This window comes from Vanacampus margaritifer, chromosome 3 (assembly GCF_051991255.1).
Source record: "Vanacampus margaritifer isolate UIUO_Vmar chromosome 3, RoL_Vmar_1.0, whole genome shotgun sequence".
NCBI classification, from domain to species: domain Eukaryota; kingdom Metazoa; phylum Chordata; class Actinopteri; order Syngnathiformes; family Syngnathidae; genus Vanacampus; species Vanacampus margaritifer.
In genome coordinates this window covers 14516772-14539059 of record NC_135434.1, presented here as the reverse complement: position 1 = coordinate 14539059, position 22288 = coordinate 14516772, and the positions used below count along the sequence as shown (strand labels likewise).

General features: G+C 38.5%; 1 protein-coding gene and 1 long non-coding RNA gene across 4 annotated transcripts in view; one reads left to right on the top strand and one right to left on the bottom strand.

Moving 5' to 3' along the window:
- The window catches only part of homer1b (homer scaffold protein 1b), a 35171-nt gene extending 13014 nt beyond the window's left edge, over positions 1-22157 (top strand). For 2 of the 3 annotated variants that reach the window (XM_077562156.1, XM_077562155.1), the window contains 7 exons: positions 2290-2421; positions 4937-5029; positions 9136-9287; positions 16467-16623; positions 16841-16951; positions 17024-17104; positions 17194-22157. In XM_077562156.1, coding sequence (XP_077418282.1) covers positions 2290-2421; positions 4937-5029; positions 9136-9287; positions 16467-16623; positions 16841-16951; positions 17024-17104; positions 17194-17385 — 918 coding nt within the window. In that variant the 3' untranslated portion in view covers positions 17386-22157. Of the gene's footprint in view, positions 1-2289; positions 2422-4936; positions 5030-9135; positions 9288-9509; positions 10042-16466; positions 16624-16840; positions 16952-17023; positions 17105-17193 lie in introns of those variants that run through there. The other variant, XM_077562157.1, reaches the window with a different exon arrangement.
- LOC144049334 (uncharacterized) lies at positions 13041-14122 on the bottom strand. Its single transcript, XR_013293539.1, has 2 exons — positions 13854-14122; positions 13041-13586 (listed from the first exon to the last, which is right to left on the bottom strand). It is a non-coding gene; the product is annotated as an uncharacterized LOC144049334 (long non-coding RNA).
- Positions 22158-22288: the final 131 nt, after the last annotated feature.

Sequence of the window (22288 nt, the reverse complement as noted above, 5' to 3'; positions counted from 1 at the left end):
GGGATATACAGTACAGTCTTAATTTGACACAGTAGAAGAGTGTTATTAACAAACCCTGCTAAACTTGAACGATAAAAAAATATCAGCAATTATAGAAAATGAAGCTTCAAAATCGTCAAAATGGATCCTACATGGTCTAGCAACTTCATCATCTTAAACGGGTTTCCTGCAAATCCTTAAAGTCTTAAAACGTGTTAAATCCCTGAATCTTTAAATAAGGCTTGGTTTAACATTAAAATGTCTTAAATCTGTCTTAAAAATTGTTAGCATATAATTGTTTGAGCATATTTTGATTTCCAAAAAAGAAGACACTTAGTCAGGCCTTGAGAAATGATTTGATGATGCCATACATTATAACTATTTCAACGTATGCCTCTGAAGTCTTACTTGACAAATGCCCAAACTTTTTTGCCCCAAGATCTACCTTTCAACCAGCCAACCTCCCGTAATCGACCTTTTTCTTTTTAAAGGTGCTTTGTGGAGTGTGTCACTTTTTTTAAACTCGCGACTGCCACCTCTGGCCTAAAGTGTAACTGCATCCTCTGCGTCAAGCTCATGCGCGGTGCGCGTGTGAGTACGCGCGCTAGAATAAACTCTTCATTGTTTTCAGTTTTCTCGGCGTCTGAGCTGGAGTTTGGCCTGTGCTCGAAGCTGGCTTTGTTATTTTTCTGTTTCTATTCCTATTGTGTTGTACGGTAACAGTAAATGTCCACGGGGGCGAGCATGTCATCATGAGAGGGAATGAGAGGGATATGATAAATGAGAAAAGCCACGGTGACCAAACTATGATGATAATAATGCAGCTTCACCGTTTTGTCCAACGCCTCACATCACATTAACCTCAGGAAAATAATTGATTATGTAACACACATGCATGCTAAACATAACCCTTCCAATCTCTTATTGATGTCAGTTAATCAGAATGTTCCACAACCACCCCCCCCCCCCCCACACACACACACTGATTGATCAGCTGTTAATGAGCTCTGCTTTAGAGATGTTGGATTACAGTAGCCTATGGAAGACTTAAATGATTTTGTTTCCACATCTATTGCTGTCAACAATTCTCATTAACTGACCAAAGTGTACTGTGTAAAATCTCTAAATAATTCATGACCTTTGAGGGGCGGCCATTTTGCCACTTGCTGTCGAGTGAAAATGACATCACAGTTGCTCAGGTCTCAGGTAACGCTGTGATTGGTCGTTGCCTGAGCAACATTGATGTCTTCTTCAGTCGACAACAAGTGGCAAAATGGCCGCCCCCTGAAATGCATGTACACGGCTAGATTTTGCTGCATAACTCATATTCCACAAATGTAATATGAATCATAATGTCATGTTTAGACTAGTGAGGTCACATATAACATATTGTCAAGAAATGTTTAAGGTTGATGTCCACTTTAACTCATTCACTGCCATTGATGGCTATAGACGTCAAAAATTCATTTGAACTATTTCTATTAGTTAAATTTTTTTTTCCACTTTTGTTAAAAAATGTATGAAAACCTAGAAAAAAAATATTGTACATTTAGAACAGATATAAAATTTGTGATTAATCGTGAGTTAACTAGTGAAGTCATGCGATTAATTACGAAAAATTTTAATCGCCTGACGCCCCTAATTTTTAATAATCTTTTCTTCTTCTTCTTTTTTAAAGTAATTTTAATTATTTAAAAATTAAATAAATGATCTTTTCTTTTTTTTTAAAAAAAGAAGAAAATTTTAATAAAAATTAGGGGCATCAGGTGATTAATTTTTTTTATTCATAATTAATCCCATGACTTCACTAGTTAACTCACGATTAATCACAAATTTGATATCTGTTCAAATGTACAATGTTTTTTTCCTTATGTTTTCATACTCTTGTTAACAAAAGTGGGGAAAATAGTTAAAATGAATTTTTGACGTATATAGCCGTCAATGGCAGTGAATGAGTTAATAGCTAATATTAATTAGCAGCGCTGCAGTGAAAATGTACTCATTAGTTTCACTGTCCACTTACCAGCCGTAACACTAAGCAATTGAATTGGGCTTTGTCATATACTGAATGGCGTTTCTAATATTTTGTCCTTCTCATGTGGATTAGACTATGCCAAAAATGCTGTCTTCACTTTTAATAACTTTCAGCTATTGTGAATTAATGAAATAAGTACTGTACTGTAATCCCTTATGGTGGAAATAATGGCTTACTCTGCTACTCCATCTGACCCGCTCGTGCACACACGTGCATTAAACACAACGTAGTAAGTTCATTTAAAATGAATGAAGTGGCTTTCCTCTGTGCCGCAGGCAATAATTAACAGCACCATCAGTCCCAACATGACGTTCACAAAGACCTCACAGAAGTTTGGCCAGTGGGCGGACAGTCGAGCTAACACCGTCTACGGCCTGGGATTCTCTACTGAACATCATCTGTCTAAGGTAGCACCCCCGACAAGCACACACACACACACACGCACACACACACACACACACACACTCTTTTTCTCCCTCTGGATTTTCTTTTCTCCTCCTCCCACCAGTCCATTTGAGAGGATGGCATTTTCACATATATTACATTCTATTTGCCATCGCTTTTTCTTCTTCTTCTTGGAACCTGTTGGGCAGTTTATTGTGGGAATGCTAGAATATGTTACTGTGATTTTTATTCTCCTCACTTTTTTTGCCAAGAAACAACTCCCACATAATACTTCCGATTTACACCTTTCAAATTTCAACTTGCTTCAAAAAATTTTGGGGGGTCTGATTCCACATTAATTGCAGTATCGGCACAATTTAACACTAAATAGCAACTTTTTCCCATTCATTTTCAATGGGACTGACACTGAACATTTCACACTTTCCACGCCCACTTCCATCATTACCAGAATCTCTTATACTGCTCAGTGGCACACTTGGTAAAATAAATTGTCTAGTAACCAAGAGGTTGCAGGTTCAAATCCCACCTCTGATTGTACATTGCAAATGCATTCATGGCAATTATGAATGGAGGGTATTGCTTTCCTAGGTGGCGCTACTGAATAAGTTTTTGTGTGTGTGTGTGCATTTTTCCATTGAATATCATTAGTTTCACGTTTCCATCTAAATGAATTAAGGGTACATGTTCTTTTTATTCATTTATCTTTCAACTACAATTAATACTCTTTTAAGTTAAATTTACTTCATAAGCATTCAGCTTAGCATTCAGCTATTAGCATTCAGCTTAGCATTCCCACACAATTTCTGCAGAAATTGCACTTAGTCTAGTATTAATGAGGATTTTTCTTCATGGAAGGCGTGTGTTTGCTTTGATGATGTGTATACGTGTGTAGGTGGTGGTTTCTCTCCTCCGCAGTATGATTAAGCTTTGAGACACACACACACACACACACACACTAAAACCATAACCAAACTCATCACTATGGACAAGCAACGACAAATGGCTTACAACCAAAGCTGAAATAAAGGACATTTCCTGTTTCACATTATATGTTGGATATTCATATTAGGTACTATAGTGGACTCTCTCCCCCTTCCCTCAATAGGTGCTCTTAATAATACCCATAAATCCCTTCACCTTTTTTCCTTTAAGTTATTTATATCCAACGGTTCACTCGTAGATGTGAGAGCATGATTTTATACACGTTGATGTGATTTGGTCAGCTGCCAGGCCCTCAGTTTTAATGTAAGGTAGACATTTACGGCAGGATAGTATTTACGCTCGGCTTTCTTCCTCCGTAAGCAGTAATTGATAATTCTCCCTGTATTTGACAAGTCCATTATTTTCAAATACAAGGAGTGTGTGGTGTGGCTAACCCTTACACCAGACTGGCAGCCTGATCGCAATAAAACAGAGAATAAAGCAGTTTATATTAGCAATAAATTACTGCTTTTATGTTCATGGGGCTGCTATTAGTGATCACCTCAGACACTAATCATGAGCTTCAACGTGTTTTTTTTGTTTTTTTCGTAATACAGCTAACATTTTGTTTCACGAGTGCCTTTTACCATGTTCACATACTGATAAAATACTATCATAATATACTGTGCTGGATTCTTAACTTTTAACAATCAGGTGCATCTGTGAAATAAATCCTAAAATCCTTTGCTGCCCTTTCATGCCTGAATTATGACAACCTATATCAGGATTTTTAAAAACAGCTTTTCCATTGTTCTATACATCTTCTGGTGTCTCAATCCAATGTCTCCACATCCGCATTTGCTTTAATGAGACCAGAGCTATCCAATTGCGCCAAAGTGGAATGCTATTGAGTTACTGGCTGCCTTTTTACAAATGGCACTCTTGAGTTTACCTCCAGCCAAAGTGTCAGTTACAGTTTTAAACCAGACAGTCCTCCACTCGACTTGAATTGAAATGGGACATTTAAAATATCTGTTGTAATGTTGCACGTCACAGTGGCTAATGTTTATATAGCACTTCTTGCTTGATTCTTCCGCCTCCGACTAAAACAGGCCTGTAGATTAAGCCAATGACGAGTTATTATCGGAAAGTAAATGAGGACGCAACACTAAATGCCACTCATTAGAACAGCTCCAAATTGATACTGAATGTGTGAATTTTGTCGTTAGGTTGCATTCATTATTTATAGAAAAATTGAGGAAAATGGTACACGGAAACATAACCTCCTCGATGATAACAATGTCAGTCTGCTGTGTGGTGGGCGTGTCATTTGACAAAAAGGTTGTCAACAGTGACCTAGTTAGCTCATATTTCTGATTCTGAGCATGTATTATCGGCAAGGGCCTTCTTTTCAAATTCAATTGCACAACATTATTGACAACAGCCTCAGCCTATTGTAGGCCTGGCTTTATGAATGGCCGGCCTACAGTATTACAAGCGGATCTCTTACTCTACATGAGGGTCTTTGTGTTAGGCACCATCATATTTTTTTTATTTATTTGACCGGCGTTTGCCCTTTTTTGTGCTTATGCCCAGTTTGCAGAGAAGTTTGCAGAGTATAAAGAAGCAGCACGGCTTGCTAAGGAGAAAAGTCAAGAGAAGATGGAAATGGCCACCTCGCCCTCTCAGGTATGTTCAGTCAGTACGCGTCATAACAAACACAAAACATCTTCAAACTTTATACTCAAATATACAAAGCAAACCCTAACCCTATAGAAAACAGATGGATGAGTAACAAAAAGCAGATTTATTATACTGGTTTATAATTCTTATAACTACTATATATTGATAAGGATATTTTTTTAAATGCTCTATTTACATATTTACATTTAAACATTTACTTTAACTAGGGGTGTCAAAATTAGTGCGTTAATCTTGAGTTTATTTAAAGTTCCTTTCATGCCACAAATTTTTTTAACACACGATTAATGACCGCCCCTTACTTAGTAAGCCTGTACTGGGGGAATTCCAGTCGCAACACAGCAGACACATCCACATCAAAATTTAGCAGTGATAAATTTAATAATAATGCATATATTTGTGGAGACTGAGGTCAAGTTGTATTTTACAATTTTTAAAATGTGCAGAATTTTACAAGTTGCTTGCAATTATGCCATCTAGTGGCAGAAAAATGACTTCAACACAAATAAATATCATACTCATTTTTTACAGTACAGTACATCTTTTTAATTTTAACACAATTTTATGAATTATTATGAAATTACTATCAGTGACTAAAAGATGTAGCCATATTTCTATTAGTTTGACATTTTTTCCACTTTTCTGTTAACAAGAGTATGAAAACTATAAAAAAATATTTTATTGTAAAGATTTAGAACTGTTATAAAATTTGTGATTAATCGTGAGTTAACTATTGAAGTCATGTGATTAATTGCGCTAAAAAATTTTTTAGACCACCCTAATTTTACAATACAGTACAATGGGATTCAAAATAAATTTTTAATCACACAAAAAAAATGAGAAGAATTCCACATGACTCAGGGAGACATCGACTTTCCCACACTTGAAGAATTTCAGTCAGAAATATCAAACATGTTTAATATTTAAGATTCGACCCAGCCTTTTCGGACAATACAAGTTTTATTGGGATAAATCCACTCTTGACACACCTCAGGAAGAAGGATAATCTTATCGGACAATCTTGAGATTGCAATGCATGAGATAGTCGGGTGTTTGACGTCCGGGTCAAGAAAGGGCAAAATCAGGATAAATACAGCACAATTGTCTTAATGCGTGTACCGGGCCTTACGCCTGCTCAATACACGTCTAACACTGGTGCAGGTGTAGCCCTCCCTCTTGCAGTTGCAGACTGGCAAACAGTCCCTTTCTTGCTTAAAGTCAGCATCTCCAGCTGGCCCGCAAGCCTGGACAGAAGAAGCGGTAGAAAAGGGAGAGGTGGACGTTTCCTCTACCTTCTAATGAAGTGTGTTGCATCCATTTTGATGCTACTGAATATGGCTGCTGGTCTTTTAAAGTGCTTCCCTAACGCTGTTGTCCCCTGGGAGTGTTTAGCTCTTAACTCAGTATAATGGGCAACTTTATATTCATGAACTGAAATAAACAAAGCTCTTCCGGATGACAAGTAGCCTGCATGTGAGGGTTTTTTTTTTTTAATGAAACATTACATAATAGACGTTTGTGGGAGGAAATTTGTATGATTTAAAGGAGATATATGTGTTGTAGTTCAAATGTTGTGCCATAATAGTTTTGCCATGATCCTCAAATATGTATCAAAGGTTCTTATTTGGTGCTCATTTTTTTCCCGACCAACTGACCTCATGGCACATGTGGACCAGGGTAATCGTTAAAATGTGTAGCTATGTCGTTTTTCAGTCAGCTTTTATTTCCTATAATTTTATCAGGGCTACACAATGGCAGTGTATTAAAAAAATGCAATTTCCTGCATTATAAAAATACATTAAATTAATATTTATCACAATTGTTTTGCATGGCTCGTTCAAAAAATAATAATTGCCCATCTCTGTCTTTCAGAATGGGACCCTGTGCTCAGCTAGCTTACTTAGCCTAACTTCACTAGTGCCCAGTCTTTTGTATTAGGGACCGCTTTCCAGTAAAGACATATTTTGGTAAACTGGTGAAGCCGTGGCACAGCGACACAGAGACACAGAGATAAATATCTCAAAATTGCCGCTCCTGCCACTCGTTTGGCCAACAGCTCATGGCAAATGTTAGCAATAGCCATTAGCGACTTAGCGGAGCTAGCATAGTCAAGCCAGACGCCCCAACAGTTGTTCATAAGCTACTATGCAATACGCCGCGAGGGTCAATTTCAAAAGAAAAGCGAAACAAGTCAAATACATGAATACAAACACCTTATTTAGCTTTTATTTTGAAGTTGGCAATCGTACAGTAGCAGCTATCTTCACTTCGAATTGAGGCTAGCTTGACTGTAGTCAAGCTGACTGAGCTGCATTATTCTAGTGCGCAAAAGACAGATGTGAACTGGAGCGCAGTATTCAATTTGTCGTGCTCATGCGCACCTGCACACTGCTTATGTTCACCCCTGACTATATTGTTAGCAATATATGACGCTTCATTATGGAAGGTAGAGGACAATCTAGTGCTGAACCCAGAAGAAATCTCCCTCAATGAAAAATTTGGATTTTCATAATAAAGCCTCAATGCAAGGAATTACTCCTTTTAAAAAAGAGGATGGGGAAATAAAGCCGAGTGTGACATGCTTCTCCCATTAAGCCAAATCCCAACAGGACTTGACCACTTTGAACGAGAAGCGGGAAGTGTAACATGAGACATAATCTGTCTCTTATCTCTGACTTCCTCCTTGTCCATTAGGGATGCACAATCCAGGCCATTGTGTTAGTGCACTGCGCACCCAGCCGTGCGTCCTAATAGTTTTGTTTCATGTATGTGTAATATTTAAATGATTTGTCTCTGCTTGTATGGGACATAAAGATAAGCTGCACTTGTTCAATTTTCCCAGCGTTATAGCGAGCTATTTAACGACCTATCAGCATGTGCAAGTGCTCGTAAAGAGTTCATCAGTGTTGAAGGCAGCCAAGCAAGCACATACAAACACACCTCCATCATTTCCCCAGTGAACTATTTATGTATATGGGAAATATGATTCATTTATGAGGTTCTCTCCTTTTTTTTTTTTTTTTGCCATCTCCTATAATAAAAGACCCCAGAGATTGAGTTTGTTGTTCTAGATTTTTCTTTTGTTTCACAAAGCCTTGATGAAATGTAGCCATGAATTGTGTATGCGCTCCCTTTCAAAAGTATTTCTACAATAAGTGGAACAGTGAGGCGCATTCTTTTTGAGACGGAAAATATTTGGGTTTCACTTCAAAAGAATAATAGAAGACAAAAGAGCAGAAATTCAGCTTTTTTTCCCCAGGTGCTTACATCTGGATCAGATACGCAAAGGTTGCGTCTTTAGCTTGAACTCGCCCTTTTTTCATAAAAAATGTTGGAACATGCTCAAATATGTCCTATTTTATGGAGTATTTAAATATTAAATATATTTGAATATGTACACTCAAGTTCAGATTTGAGTTTTTTCATGGGAGGACTAAATTAAAACTAGGGAGTGTAACCAACATGAAACCCCGAGAGCTGTCTATGAGTGATTTATTTATTTTAATTTGCTCACTATTCATTTAAAATAATTTTTCTCATATTCATCTTTTGATGTCAAACCAAAATGTTTTCAGTCTACAGCAAAAAATAGGCTAACTTTTTCAGTGTTGAGTGGAATTTCAATGCCCAAATGCCAACATTGTATAATTTACAACCCCCCCCCCCACACACACACACCCCACCCAACACAATTTAAAACAGTTCCCATGAGTCTTAATAATATGCCTAAGAAATGTTTTGTGCTTATACCCCAAGGATCACACTTTAAACTGAGTAACCAATGCCAAGGATGGCTTTTGTTACCATGACAACCAGGGGTGAGGTTAGGCAAGCATAAAAGCATTTTCACTTGAGGACGCAGCACTTCATACTTTAATCAATCAAGTATGCTAATATTTACTCATTGCAGCTTTGCTTACCTTTTGGGTTTGGCATGATAGTGATTCAGACCGTGGCTTGAAAGTGGCAGATCAGATCTTTGTCCAGCCTAGCTTCCAAGTCACGGGTGAGGGAAAAAAAAGTCCGTTTTGTACATCCAACACCGAGTGAAGAAAAAAAAAGACTTAAACTGTAAACTTATCTTTCACCTGAAGGAGTCTCCAGCTGGCGAGCTCTCGTCACCTTTGACTCCTGTGACTCCGCCCATGGAAAACATCAACGGCACAGACGACGAAATCTGCGACACGACCCCCAACTCGGACTCCAGACCGGAACCGTCGCAAAACGCGCTGGCCTTCGCTCATAGGTATGTCGCCCACGCCGGCGTCCGCCATGTTGCACCAGACACAGGCGCCCTACTTCCTGTCTTGTCACTTTGAAGCACACAATGTGCACCCCTCCCTTTTTTTATTTTTTTTATTTGCTTGTATGAGCCATTTTTTTTCCCGATGCCGTTGTTGCCATGTCAGCATGGTGTTAGTGTTCTCCCCCCTATTCATCACTGCTTTCTCATATCTTTCCCTTCTAGGGAGCAGTTTAAGACTTGTCGGGTCTGCTCTTTCTGATAGGGCTGTCATTACAAGGCTGACTACTGCTGTAAACAATACAATGAATATCAAAGTTGGAAAAAAATACATGCCATGACTTGGACGTGGTGATATTTTAGTACAGTACATTGATTGAACTTTAAAGTGATTCTTAGGAATCTTTTTTGTTGACAAAATTGTATGTACAGTATTTCTTATTTCTTCAATGCATTCTTTTTACATGCAACCTCAATCTAAAGATGTGTGTATTCCACAGTGCATGCTACTGTTGTATTGTTCCTCTTAGCAGTGGATTATGTTCTTTGTGATAGTACTAATCTGATCCATATCTGATTGAGGTACAGGCATGAGGTTTATGTCCAAAAAGCTGTTGACGACTTGTTTTATAAGACTTATACAAACATAATGTGTGAAGCGGGTGATGGAAAAAGACAGAATGAAGAAAGGGTGTGAACACACACACACACACGCACAAACTAAACAATTATAATAAATTGAAGCTTCCAAAACTGATCTGCTCTGTTCTGAGGAATGTATCATTTACTGTCACGTCTTTGTAATCTTGTACCAATCATTTCAATTTCCTCAGTCGTCGGAATTAAAGACCTCAATCTCTTAATGTATTATCATTCATTAGTTTCTAATGAGAGTCCATGTTGGAGGCCTTTGTTGGGGATTTAATCATATGTTTCCAAATAGGTTGAAAATCCTAAGCGTGAATGCTTCGGAATTCCCAGTGTTCCATCATGAATTCTTTATGGGTCCAGAGAAGCTGTGTGCAGTGAGGGCGGCTTGTAGCGAGGCGTGTGTGTGTGTGTGCGTGTGTGTCTGACTGTTAGTGCTGTGTGCGTGGGAGACAGGCTCCACTTTGGAACTCTGGAAGTGGAAGCAAACCTGTGTCTTTTCTCATTTTTGAGGCATATGCAAAAAAAGGATAGCTGAAATATTCTACCCCTGTCTTTATTATTATTATTATGTGTTGCACTGAAAATAAGCGTCTGTTGGATTTACATTAAAAAGTGTATTCTAGATGTTGGTTGTACGCATTTCACCAACATGAATATGATTTCATTTTGTGCAACGATCATATTGGTGAAACGTGATTTATTATGTGTTTAACCAAAAAAGTAAATCCAACAGACTTTTATTTTCAGTGCCAGGAGTTTATATTGGTGACCGACGAACACTTAGCAGGCTATTACTGTGTCATACTGTGATGTGCTTATAAAATGGCACGGAAACATAAATAATTAGTCATCTATTTTAAAAGTTTTAACTAGTTAAGACCAGAATTACACATACGCTGGTATATATATATATATATATATATATATATATATATATATATATATATATATATATATATATATATATATATATATATATTTTTTTTTTTTTTATTCATTCATTTTATTATTATTTAAAGCTGTTAAATATTAAAGAAGAGAAACAATTCTTTATATAGCGTTTGAAAATAATTTATATGGCAATTATTTTAAAAGATCTTGTTGACTTCTAACTTAATCAATAGCTGTGGTGTCCGCGGCTTATGCTAAAAATGACATTTGACACTGTCGACAAGGCTAGTTTAAAAAACATGCTGGGAGTGGGCGGAGTGAGAAGGGAGGGTATCAAAAAATAGGTGCCAATACTACTAATAAGAAGGTTAAAGAAGCACTATGGAACTTTTCAACCTTAATAAAATATTTTCATAACTCTTCTGATGAAACATCCATTTAAAACTATCTTTGCCATGGCCTGAAGGGGTCTGTATATTTTTTTTTTACTGGCATTGAGCAACTTTGAGGAGAGTGGTAGGAACACTGCCACACATAAAACTACAAATGTGGTAACTGCTTTATGGCATACGTCACTTCTCTCTTCCGTTACAAAGACGGAAGCCAATTTGAATGTCGACGCACGATAATTGCTATCGTGGCAGAAGATGAAAAACAACTGAATTTTTTTTTATGAGGAGACAAAAAAGAAAAACGAAAGCTACCCGGATAAAAGGACAGTCAGGGGTCAACATTGGCCCGTATTTCACTCTCTGGCGTGAACTCAAGAATGACGCTATGCGTTTGTCCTCATGGCAAATATGGTCTTCCTTTAGGCATAACATTACCACTTTTGTCCATATGGCGCCACCATAATCAACGTAAATTGAAAGATCCTTAGTGTTGCTTTAATATACTCTAGCGCTTTTCTAGTTGCAAGAAAAAACAAACTATTTACAACTAATTATATAAAACATCATGGTGAAAAAAAAAATTAAAATAATCCCATTTTGTGCTGTGTCTTGGTCCAATTTATGAACATTAATGATCCTCAAGTAATAGTTTTAATAATGGTCAGCGTACTAGAGTTGAATATTGTTTTGGTTCTGAATTAGAGATGGGATCTGGTCGCTGTTCAGTATAGGGGTTGATCTAGTCTAGCGGGATACAGAGCTGAAGCCACCCCAAATCTTGAAAATCCTACACTATTTGCCTCATCATTTTTAACTCATTCACAGCCAGTCATTCAAAAAAAATAATCTAAATTTTCAATACCCACACGATATTATGTTCAATAATTATATAAAAACCCAATCTGCCAAATGACAGAATAGACTCTCACCTTTCTGCCTTGTCCCGTTCTTTTATAATCTACAGTGGAGCATAATCAGATCAAGCCCCGTTGCAAAAAATGGAATTTACAAGTACACTTGTAAAAGGCAGTGAATAAAACAGAAAGGTGTATTTGTAGAAGTTTTTCAAAATATAATAATTGCTTCCTTTATTGACTTTGGTGTGCTTTCAAAGCAGCCCTTGCAGACGTCCATTTTTTTGTGGCCACCCCTGATCTAAAGCATTTCAATCAACTACCAGCTCAGTGGCGTAGAGGTAGAGTGTCCACACTGAGACTGGGAGGTCGTGGTTTCAATCCCTGGCTGGGTCATACCAAAGACTATAAAATTGGAACCTATTTGCCTCCTTGCTTACGGGTTGGATGGAATTGGGGGGTTAGATCACCAAATGATCCCTGAGCACCAGCCCATGCTGCTGCTCACTGCTCCCTCAGTGGAGAGGCAAATGTGGAGAACAGATTTTACCCCACTTAGATGGGCGTGACAATCAGTGGTACTTTAACTTTTAACTATAAATTTCAAACCTTGGATAGTTGGTCAAAAACCTTGGATAGTTGGTCAATTGAAGATTCTAAATTGTCTGTTGGTGTGAATATGAGTTTGAATTTTTCTCAGGGTGTACGCCGTGTCAATAAGTAACGACTTTCATTTAAAAAAAAAAAAATCCTTCTTGATTTCCCAATCCTAAATAATAAATGATACCCATTGACCTTACCTCAAAGTTTTTTTTCCCCCTTGTCGCATCCACTTTTTGCTTGGCAGAGGTAATAAATTTAAATTTACTCAAGGGCCAACAAAAAACTGGCCTAAGCTGAACAACTCTGTGCTGTTCAACTAGACAGAGAAATAAGAAGGAAATAACTGTAAAACAACACAACAAAGATTAGTCTGTAAAATCATTTTATTTCTACACAATTAATAAGTGAATCACTGCTCTGTATTAAATATATCTTTAGAAGGAAAGACAGCTGCCCCTTACATCCAATGTAGAACCACCATTGGTTGAATTGATAGCGAAAAGAGACGACTTGTGTACTTATTTTAACTTCTGTGCGTAAACCGGCACTCCTTTGGTGCTTTTGTGCGCTAACCCTTGTGTGTGGAATCAGATGGATTTAAAAAAAAATAAAAATTTTTGCAAGCGTAGGCCCTTGCGCGTGGGTGCTCGGGACAGAGACAGCAAGCGGAGGATGACAGACGGCTTTTATAGCGCTTGATGTTTCGGCGGTGGTCTTGAGCGAACGGGGGCGTTGCGTATGCCAAACGTCACGGCGCCGTGAGCGCCTTCCTCCGCTGCTGCCATGGCAACTGCTCCTTGAAGGCGCTCGGTGAGGGGGAAGAAGTAACCTGACGGTGCTGCGACGTCAGCCAGCGCACGTGTGATGCGGAAAAGGCTCCGGAATCACACACATTGTGTTGATTTCTAACCCTAAAGCACAAAACAACATCATGGTTTATTCGGGGGTTATGGAATTTGAAGCAGTGGGTGCAAACTATCTAAACAATCAAAATTAATTATTACAAAAAAAAATCCTACTGTACTTTGAGCCACATCGTAGAAGTAATAGTTCACAAAAACTTTAACAGCCAAATAATGGTCAACTTTAAAAACTAGGTGAGGATGATTTGGTTACAAGCAAAACATAATACAACAGGGTAGTAGATTAGCACAACTAATGTAAAACAGACCACTTACCGTCCACGTGACCCCAAAATTGAACCTCCAGTCAGACTCATTCAACGATCATCTCCGCCATCTTTCTCCACTTATTTCTCCATCGCTCGCATTTGCCTTCTCCGTCCGTCTCCGTCTTCACTTCTTGACGTCTCGCCTGCTCTCCTGCTCTCCGAGTGCTTGTGTGGGGTTTATACATTGACGTGCTTTGGTGACAGCGTGTGAGTGTGTGTGTGTCTGTCAGTTCATATGTGTAGGATGGCGTGTCGTTTCCCTCCTATGCGTCACACACGGACACGCTTGCACTCGGAGAGGGGGCGGCTGTTGTGTAAGAAGTGAAGGCGCCGTAGGAGTGTAGAGTGAATTAGATGAGGGATTTTTCTTCTTTACTGCTCACAGAGTGGGTGCCATTGGAAATAGTGGAAATCTGCATGTACATAACTGTGTGTGTTTGTGATGATGGAGAAGTGCAAAAGAAGCGAACGTTGTTGGGCATATACAGGCGTAAACTTTCTTGATGTGGCCTTAAAGGGGTAAGTCAACAATATGTTCTTATATGTGACCTCACTAGTCTAAACAGGACATTCTGATTAATATTACATCAGTGGAATATGAGTTATGCAGCAAAATCCGATCGTTTTTACCTGTCTCAGGGGGCGGCCATTTTGCCACTTGTTGCCTATTCAATGACATCACAGGGGAAGTCAACCTTAAACATTTCTTGACAATAATATGTTATATGTGACCTCACTGGTCTAAACATGACATTCTGGTTAATATTACATTAATGGAATATGAGTTATGCAGCAAAATCCAGTCGTTTTTATCCGTCTCAGGGGGCGGCCATTTGCCACTTGCTGTCGGCTGAAAATGACATCACAGCTGCTCGTGGCTCAGGCAACAACGAATCACATCTTACCTGTTTTCTGAAGCTGACTGTGATTGGTTGTTACCTAAGACCTGAGCAACTGTGGTGTCATCTTCAGTAGACAGCAAGTGGCAAAATGGCCGCCTTCTGATATTGATAAAACTGCTGGATTTTGCTGCTTAACTCATACTCCACTAATATTAACCAGAATACCGTATTTAGACTAGTGGGGCTGCATTGAACATATTATTGTCAATATTTTTTTGGGGGGGGTGGTTGACTTTCCCTTTAATGTTTACTTTACCTGTCTTCATGACACCAGGAAGGTAGGGTAGCACCTGCATTCTGCATTTCTAACTGATCACAGTAGACTAATACTGGCAACAACAAAAAAAATCCGTAAACTGAGTAAAATCAACTTCGAGACGAGACCCTTTAAAACTCATTCACTGCCATTGACGGCTATAGATGTCAAAAATTCATTGGAACTATTTCTATTAGTTTAACATTTTTTTCCACTTTTGTTAACAAGAGTAGGAAAACCTAGAATTTTTTTATTGTACATTTAGAACAGATACAAATCTTGTGATTAATTGTGAATTAACTCGTGAAGTCATGCAATTAATTGCGATTAAAAAATTTAATCACCTGACGCCCCAAATTTTTAATAATGTTTTCTTCTTTTTTAAAAAAAAATCATTCATTGCCATTGACGACTATAGACGTCAAAAATTCATTTGAACTATTTCTATTAGTTAAACATTTTTTTCCACTTCTATTAACAAGAGAATGAAAACCTAGATTTTTTTTTAATATTTGGAATAGATATAGAATTTGTGATTAATCGTGAGTTAACTAAGGAATTCATGCAATTAATTACAATCAATTGCCTGTCGCCCCTAATTTTTGATAATCTTTTTTTTTTTTAATGAATTCATGGCAGTGAATGAGTTAAAAGTGGTCTCGAGGTCGAGACCAATCTTGAGAACTACAACACTACTCTTAATCATGAACGTCAATCAATCACTTTCTCCCCCGATCGCACTCATCTTCTCATGGAGTTTGATCAGATTAGGCCTCAGACTGTCTGGGGCTATAATCTCGGATTACAGTCGATTTGTCCGATAGCTACTAGATGGCGAGATGGCTTGTCTTGTCTTGGTGCCGACTGCAGTCTTTGTGAGGATGTCTGGATTGGTGAATGTTGATGGCTATGTGGGTGAATGGATGAATGAATGATGGTTAATTAAGTAGGTGAATGGATTGATGAATAGGAAAAAGGTGTGTAGATTAAATTGATGATGGATTCTGGTTGGTGGCCCGGTGGGTGGTGGGTGGTGTCTGGTCGGTGCTGGATTTCACTTTCCTTTCTTTTCTTTGGTCCTTCCTCGGGTCTCCTGACGGCCTCACGACTCTGGCTGGAAGTGTTCGGTTTAGGTGAACGAAATGGGATTTTTTAATAGGTTTTAGGTGAACTAATGAATACACGCTCACACGCACGCACACACACACACACACACACGCACATACACATGCACATTCTCACCCACATACCAATTATTATTTTTTTAAATAAAAAAATAAAAATAAATAAAAAGAGCGAGAGCAATGATGATGACATGTCAAATCGGTAAAATTACCGAATAAACAATACTGAGCTCTCCAGAAAAAAAAAAAATAAAATAAAATTGATGATGGATTAACAGATGACAGATGGACAATAGAATGAAAGAAAATTGGTGTCAGTTTGCGATTGTGTCTTGCAGCCCGGCCATGACAAAACACTGGGAAGCCGAGTTGGAGGCACTGAAGGGGAACAATGCCAAGCTAACAGCAGCTCTGCTGGAGTCCACTGCCAACGTCAAACAGTGGAAACAACAACTGGCTGCCTACCAGGAGGAGGCCGAGAGACTACACAAACGAGTAAGCGGGGGGTTGGGGGGGGGGCACGCGAATGCTTCATTTTATGCGCAGCGAGGTGACTTGTTCTTTTTGCTGTGCGAAATATATTTGGTGCCAAAATGAAGCGCTCAACATGAGAGGCTTTTAGGGGAAAGTGAAGACGAGTTTTGGCGTTCAGATGAATAAGAGCGCTTGTTGTGATCATGATCCATTTCAATCCTCAACTTTGTCCTTTTAGGTGACAGAACTCGAATGCCAGAGCAACCAAAGCCCGGCCATCAAATCTCAGAAGACAGAACTCAACCAAACCATCGAGGAACTGGAGGCAACCCTGAGGGACAAAGAAGAGGCGAGTTTGTGTCCGAGGCAGCACTTTAAACTCTCGTCTTACACCGTTTTAACCTATCTTGTGGTTTTCCAGGAAATGGAAAAGCTAAAAGAAGAATTGGAAAACATGAATGACCTCATGGAGCAGAAAGACACCCTCGCCCAGAAACTTGAGGTGAGCCCTCGTCCGTTTTGTTTCTTTATTTCTTTACACTGGTCATGTCCCAAATGTCACAAGCTTGCCTTTCGCTTTTCCCTCAAAAGGAGACGGAGCTACGCAGTCGGGTGCTGGAGCAGCAGCTGGCGGGGGCCGAGCAGCGGCTGGAGGAGACTCAGGAGGAGCAGGAGAATTTCCGGAAGAGCCTGCGAACGCTGCTGGAGCTGCTGGACGGCAAGATCTTTGAGCTGACAGAGCTCAGAGACACCCTGGCCCGACTCATAGAGGAGGCCAGCTAAGAAGAGGAGCTGCCACACGTCTTCATTGAGGAGCCATACAAGCATTCACGACACCTTCCAGCAAAATTGAGAGCCCCCGAAAATCCGATTGCAGCTCAGATGAGGAGACTCATTGAATCCGTGTACCATTCCTTCTTTCCGGTTTTAATTTGACACAAATCAAAAGATGGTTCGTGCATTTGTTTGTTTTAAATTTGTTGCCGACAATATTTCTCAAAATGGCCAGTAGATGGCGACAGCATCTCCATTTTTCCTCCACCTGGAGCATAAATCAAACTCCAACATCCAATTCAAACTGTGCACACAAACCAGAAAAGTGCTCCCGGAGCCTACAAATTAACTCATTCACTGCCATTGATGGCTATGGACATAAAAACGCCCCTAAGTTTGTATTTTATTTTATTTTTAATTAGGGGCGTCAGGCGATTAATTTTTTAAAATTATAATTAATCATATGCCTTCAGTAGTTAACTAAAGATTAATCACAAATTTTATATCTGTTCTAAATGTACAATTGTTTTCCCTAGGTTTTCATACTCTTGTTAACTAAAGTGGAAAAAAATGTCAAACTAATAGAAATAGTTAAAATGAATTTTTGACGTCTATAGCCGTCAATGGCAGTGAATGAGTTAATTAGGCTATTCTACCGTGATTTTCAACGGTTGACACTCTGTCGCCATCTACTGGTCAGTATGAGAAATATTGCCGTGACAACTTCCGGTAAGCCAAAACAAATACTGTACACAGGCAATTTTTCGATTTGTGTCTTGTGCTGTATTCTATTTTTGCTTTCGAAATTAAAATTTAAAATCAAGCAATCAAATCAATCAATATTTAAATTTTGGTGTTTCTTTTTTAATATCTAGTTAAAATTGGGGGGAAAAACATGACCAATTAATGAAACTCAAATTGAATTCTGAAAACCACATCACGTTTTACTTTGATGATTTTCGATTGCCAATTCAAAACGGAAAGAACAAACGATGCACGGATTTTCATTGGCTTCTTGTTGAAGTGATCATTTTGCTTGTAAGCGAACTCCAAGCCACCCTCACACGCCCACGTGCACACTCCCACTTAACAACTGTGCCTCGGTGCCATCTGTTGTTTGACTGCTCGAACTACACTACATCATAACTTGCAGCAGCGCAGCGCCCCACTCTCCACTCGCCCCTGACAGATGTGGAAAGTCATGTGGAAATACTGTAATTGTTAAGACGCTCAAAGACAACAAAAATGTCGCCATAGCTGCCAAATCTCCTCAAACAGTGTCCTCACGCGACACAAAGTGACTCGTCTGTACAGAAAAAGCAAGTGTCATAGCACCGGAGTATTAAAGGGCGACTTTCCCCAAACGAGACAAACAAGTCTGGACGCACAGAATTGTCACCAAACTGCATTACAATAAGTTAAGCCACTACTTGCAGTTCTTAATTCTACGTGATTGCAGTGGCCTTTTATATGAAAAAAATAAAAAAATAAAAATTTGTGGGACCTTGACCTTTTACAGTAGATGGACCACATTACCACCCATTAATTCCAAATATTTTTTCTCCATGAAATCTAAGGATAATAAAATATATATAAATATATATTTTTTCTTTTAATTGTCGGTTATTCTAGGTGTGAGATGATTAACATTTTTAAATCGTAATTAATCACATGACTTCAGTAGTTAACACATGATTAATCGCAAATTTTATATCTGTTCTAAATGTACAATAACATTTCCCCCCCAAAGTTTTCATACTTTTGTTAACATGAAAGTAGAAAAAATGTTAAACTAATAGAAATATGGCTGCTTTTATTTATTGATACAGTAATTTCATAATTCATAAAATTGAGTTAAAATTAAAAAGATATACTGTACTGGAAAAAACGAGTGTGATATTGAATTGTGTTGAGGTCATTTTTCTCCCACTAGATGGCATAATTGCATTTGTAAGACGGTGGTGACGGCTTAATGCATTTTTTTTTTCATATTAATAGCTATCTAATCTTTAACATGAAGTAATTTGTGAAATTCTTCACATTTTTAAAATTGTCAAATACAACTTGACCCCAGTCTCCACAAATATATGCATTATTAAATTTATTACTGCTAAAGTTTGATGTGGATGTGTCTGCTGCGTTGCAACTGGAATTCCCTCAGCACAAGCTTTCGAAGTTAATCCGCCATTAATCAAATAGTAGCGTTAAAGGAACGTTAAATTAACTCAAAATGAATGCACTAATTTTGACACCCCTAAAACATACACACACACAAACATATATCATATAGATTATATATATATATATATATATATATATATATATATATATATATATATATATATATATATATAAAATCAAAACTATAAGGTTAAAATAAGATTTGACCGTGTTAACAAGCTCAGCATTGTACATGGCTCGAGAGAATAGCTAACATCTTTTTTCACCACAGTGCCATCTGCTGTATCTGGTTAGGTACTGCCCCACTTGCCCTTCATGTAAAATCCCCACTGCTTGACAGAAGATTGGAAAGTTTGCTTCGATGTTATTGTACCACACGGAAATATGGGAGTGCCGTGTGACCGGGTCGGAGAGTGACTCGCATCCAGACTGCTTCCACCATCGCAGGCAACTGAGCTGTCTTCCTGCCAAACTCAGTGTGGCGTGAGTGTGTGTGTGTGTGTGTGTGTGTAGCTTTTGACCTTCCGCTTCAAAGTGTGCCTTCCGAGCACAAGCCAGTGGACATACCGAATCTTTGTACATACAATGTGTGTGTTTGTGCCGTGAGAGCGCGTGTTTTGGGGACATCGAGGGTCGACACATGCACACACACACACTGAGCAATACCAGACAGGCTCTGTACAACACCTCTGTGTCATTCTATCAGGTACTTTTTTTTCTTCAAGTGGACTGCACACGCATCAATGCAGCTGATCGCCCCTCCCCCCTCCCCTGACCCCCGACCAACAGGAAGTGAACTGCTGTTGACCGCTAACCTGTGTGGCAGCCCTGCTGGTCAAAGCGGTGCATCATGAAGGGCTTCTAGAGTGTTCTATCTACTTATTGTGTGTGAAGCAACTTCCAAACCTAAGTGAAACTGACCCAGCTTATCACTCCTATGAGTGAACACAGAACTTTTTTTTGTTTTTGTTTTTTTACACTGGATATAATAGTGATATTATGACGGTGTATTAGGGTCACCTAGCAAGAAAGAAAATCAGAACCCCCCCCCCGACATGTCAAGTTATGACGTGGTTAAAGTCGCCAATTTACCAAAAAGCCACAGTGCTTTGTAGTGAGCACCTCCTAAGCACTTCTCCTATGAGTGACATTTACTTACTTTATTTACTCTTAGCAACAGGGCAAACATATGGGTTAACTAAATCAAAATAGGCGACACATCACTCTAATTGTCCAACTTGATGATTGTCACAAATGTCCTATTCTTTCTTTAGAATGTTAAAGTTGTGTAGCCAGGCTAACTCAACCCAAAATCAAACCACCGCAGCTCCATGCTAGCTAGCGTACCATATGCTAGCTAGTCTTTGGCCAGTCTTAGCTCGCATGTCACACATTTAAATTTTCTATGGGACAGTTTTTACATTATTGGCATAATGTCCAATATTCAGATGACCTAAGCACAAAATTGTATAGAACACATGCGGTTTTGATTCTTTCATATTAATATAATAATGTACAAGTGCCTCTTGGCTGTTTGTAAGGACATTTATCTAGCGTCAAACCAATTACGTCCAATTTCTGTTCATTTTGTGCTTTTGCCTCTACAGGTAGATTGTTATAGTAGTCAAACGATATTTCATCACGTTTTGAAATCAAAATAATCCTCGCAAATCAAATTACAATGATCCAAAGTCCAATGTTTTTCAATGGACGTCGCTGAATAAGACCGCCATTTTGACTTGCTACGTAATTATAACGAAAGCTCAGAATTGTCAATTTAAGGTCGATGAAGACCTTAAATCTCATCACGACAACTTGATCTCACCGTGATGAAATCTCATTTGTGTTATTTTTTTTCTAGCTAGGTGACCAAAATATGCCGCTGTATGATATAGAGAACCATATACGACAACTTTGTATACATGTAAATGAATGGAAGGCAAATGCAGTAACAATCTGCAGTGACTTATTGTTGTGTATTAACCCATGAAAAAAGAGCTACCGTAGAGTTGGCTTTGTAAGCAAACGATGGCAACCTCTCGTTTTTATCGATACTGAAAATACATAACAGTGCAATACTCTTATATATACAGTATAGCAGGTTAATTATTATTATTAATCCACAGCTTCTTCTGGAAATCTTTGCCTTTGACTTTCAAGGTCTCCAAATTTTTTTAAAACCTCACACAAGATGCTGCAACTTCTACAGTCCTAACTCACATTATGAATTGAGCACCTCGTTTCCACTGTGTAACAACACTTTTTAACCACGTGATGTATCTAGATTTGACTTTCACATCATAATTCTCTATTTAAACTAGTTAGTTGCATAGGTTAATACACTGGAATAAGGCCCATTTACCGAGACGTTACCCAAATGTTGACTTTTGAGGTGGAACACCTGAATTATAAAACGTGCTTAATTGCTGACGAATGCCTTTGTACAGTAGTGGATATGAGAAGCTTTTTTCGTTTTCTTGTTTTGTAATGTATGGTATTTAATGTAGGTAACATTATTGTATTTAGAGGTATGAGAAGACTGGCAATATTTTTGACTATTTAAAGTAATTTTGAACTCATATTAAAGACGTACCTCAGGATACTGATGTTTGTAGACTGCTAAGACCTGTTCCAACATTGAACGAAAATGGTGATGATTTTGAACCAAGTGCAGAATTGAATGATTTGTATTCCAAAACACAAACGGAAGAACCCAAAATAAGAATAAGTC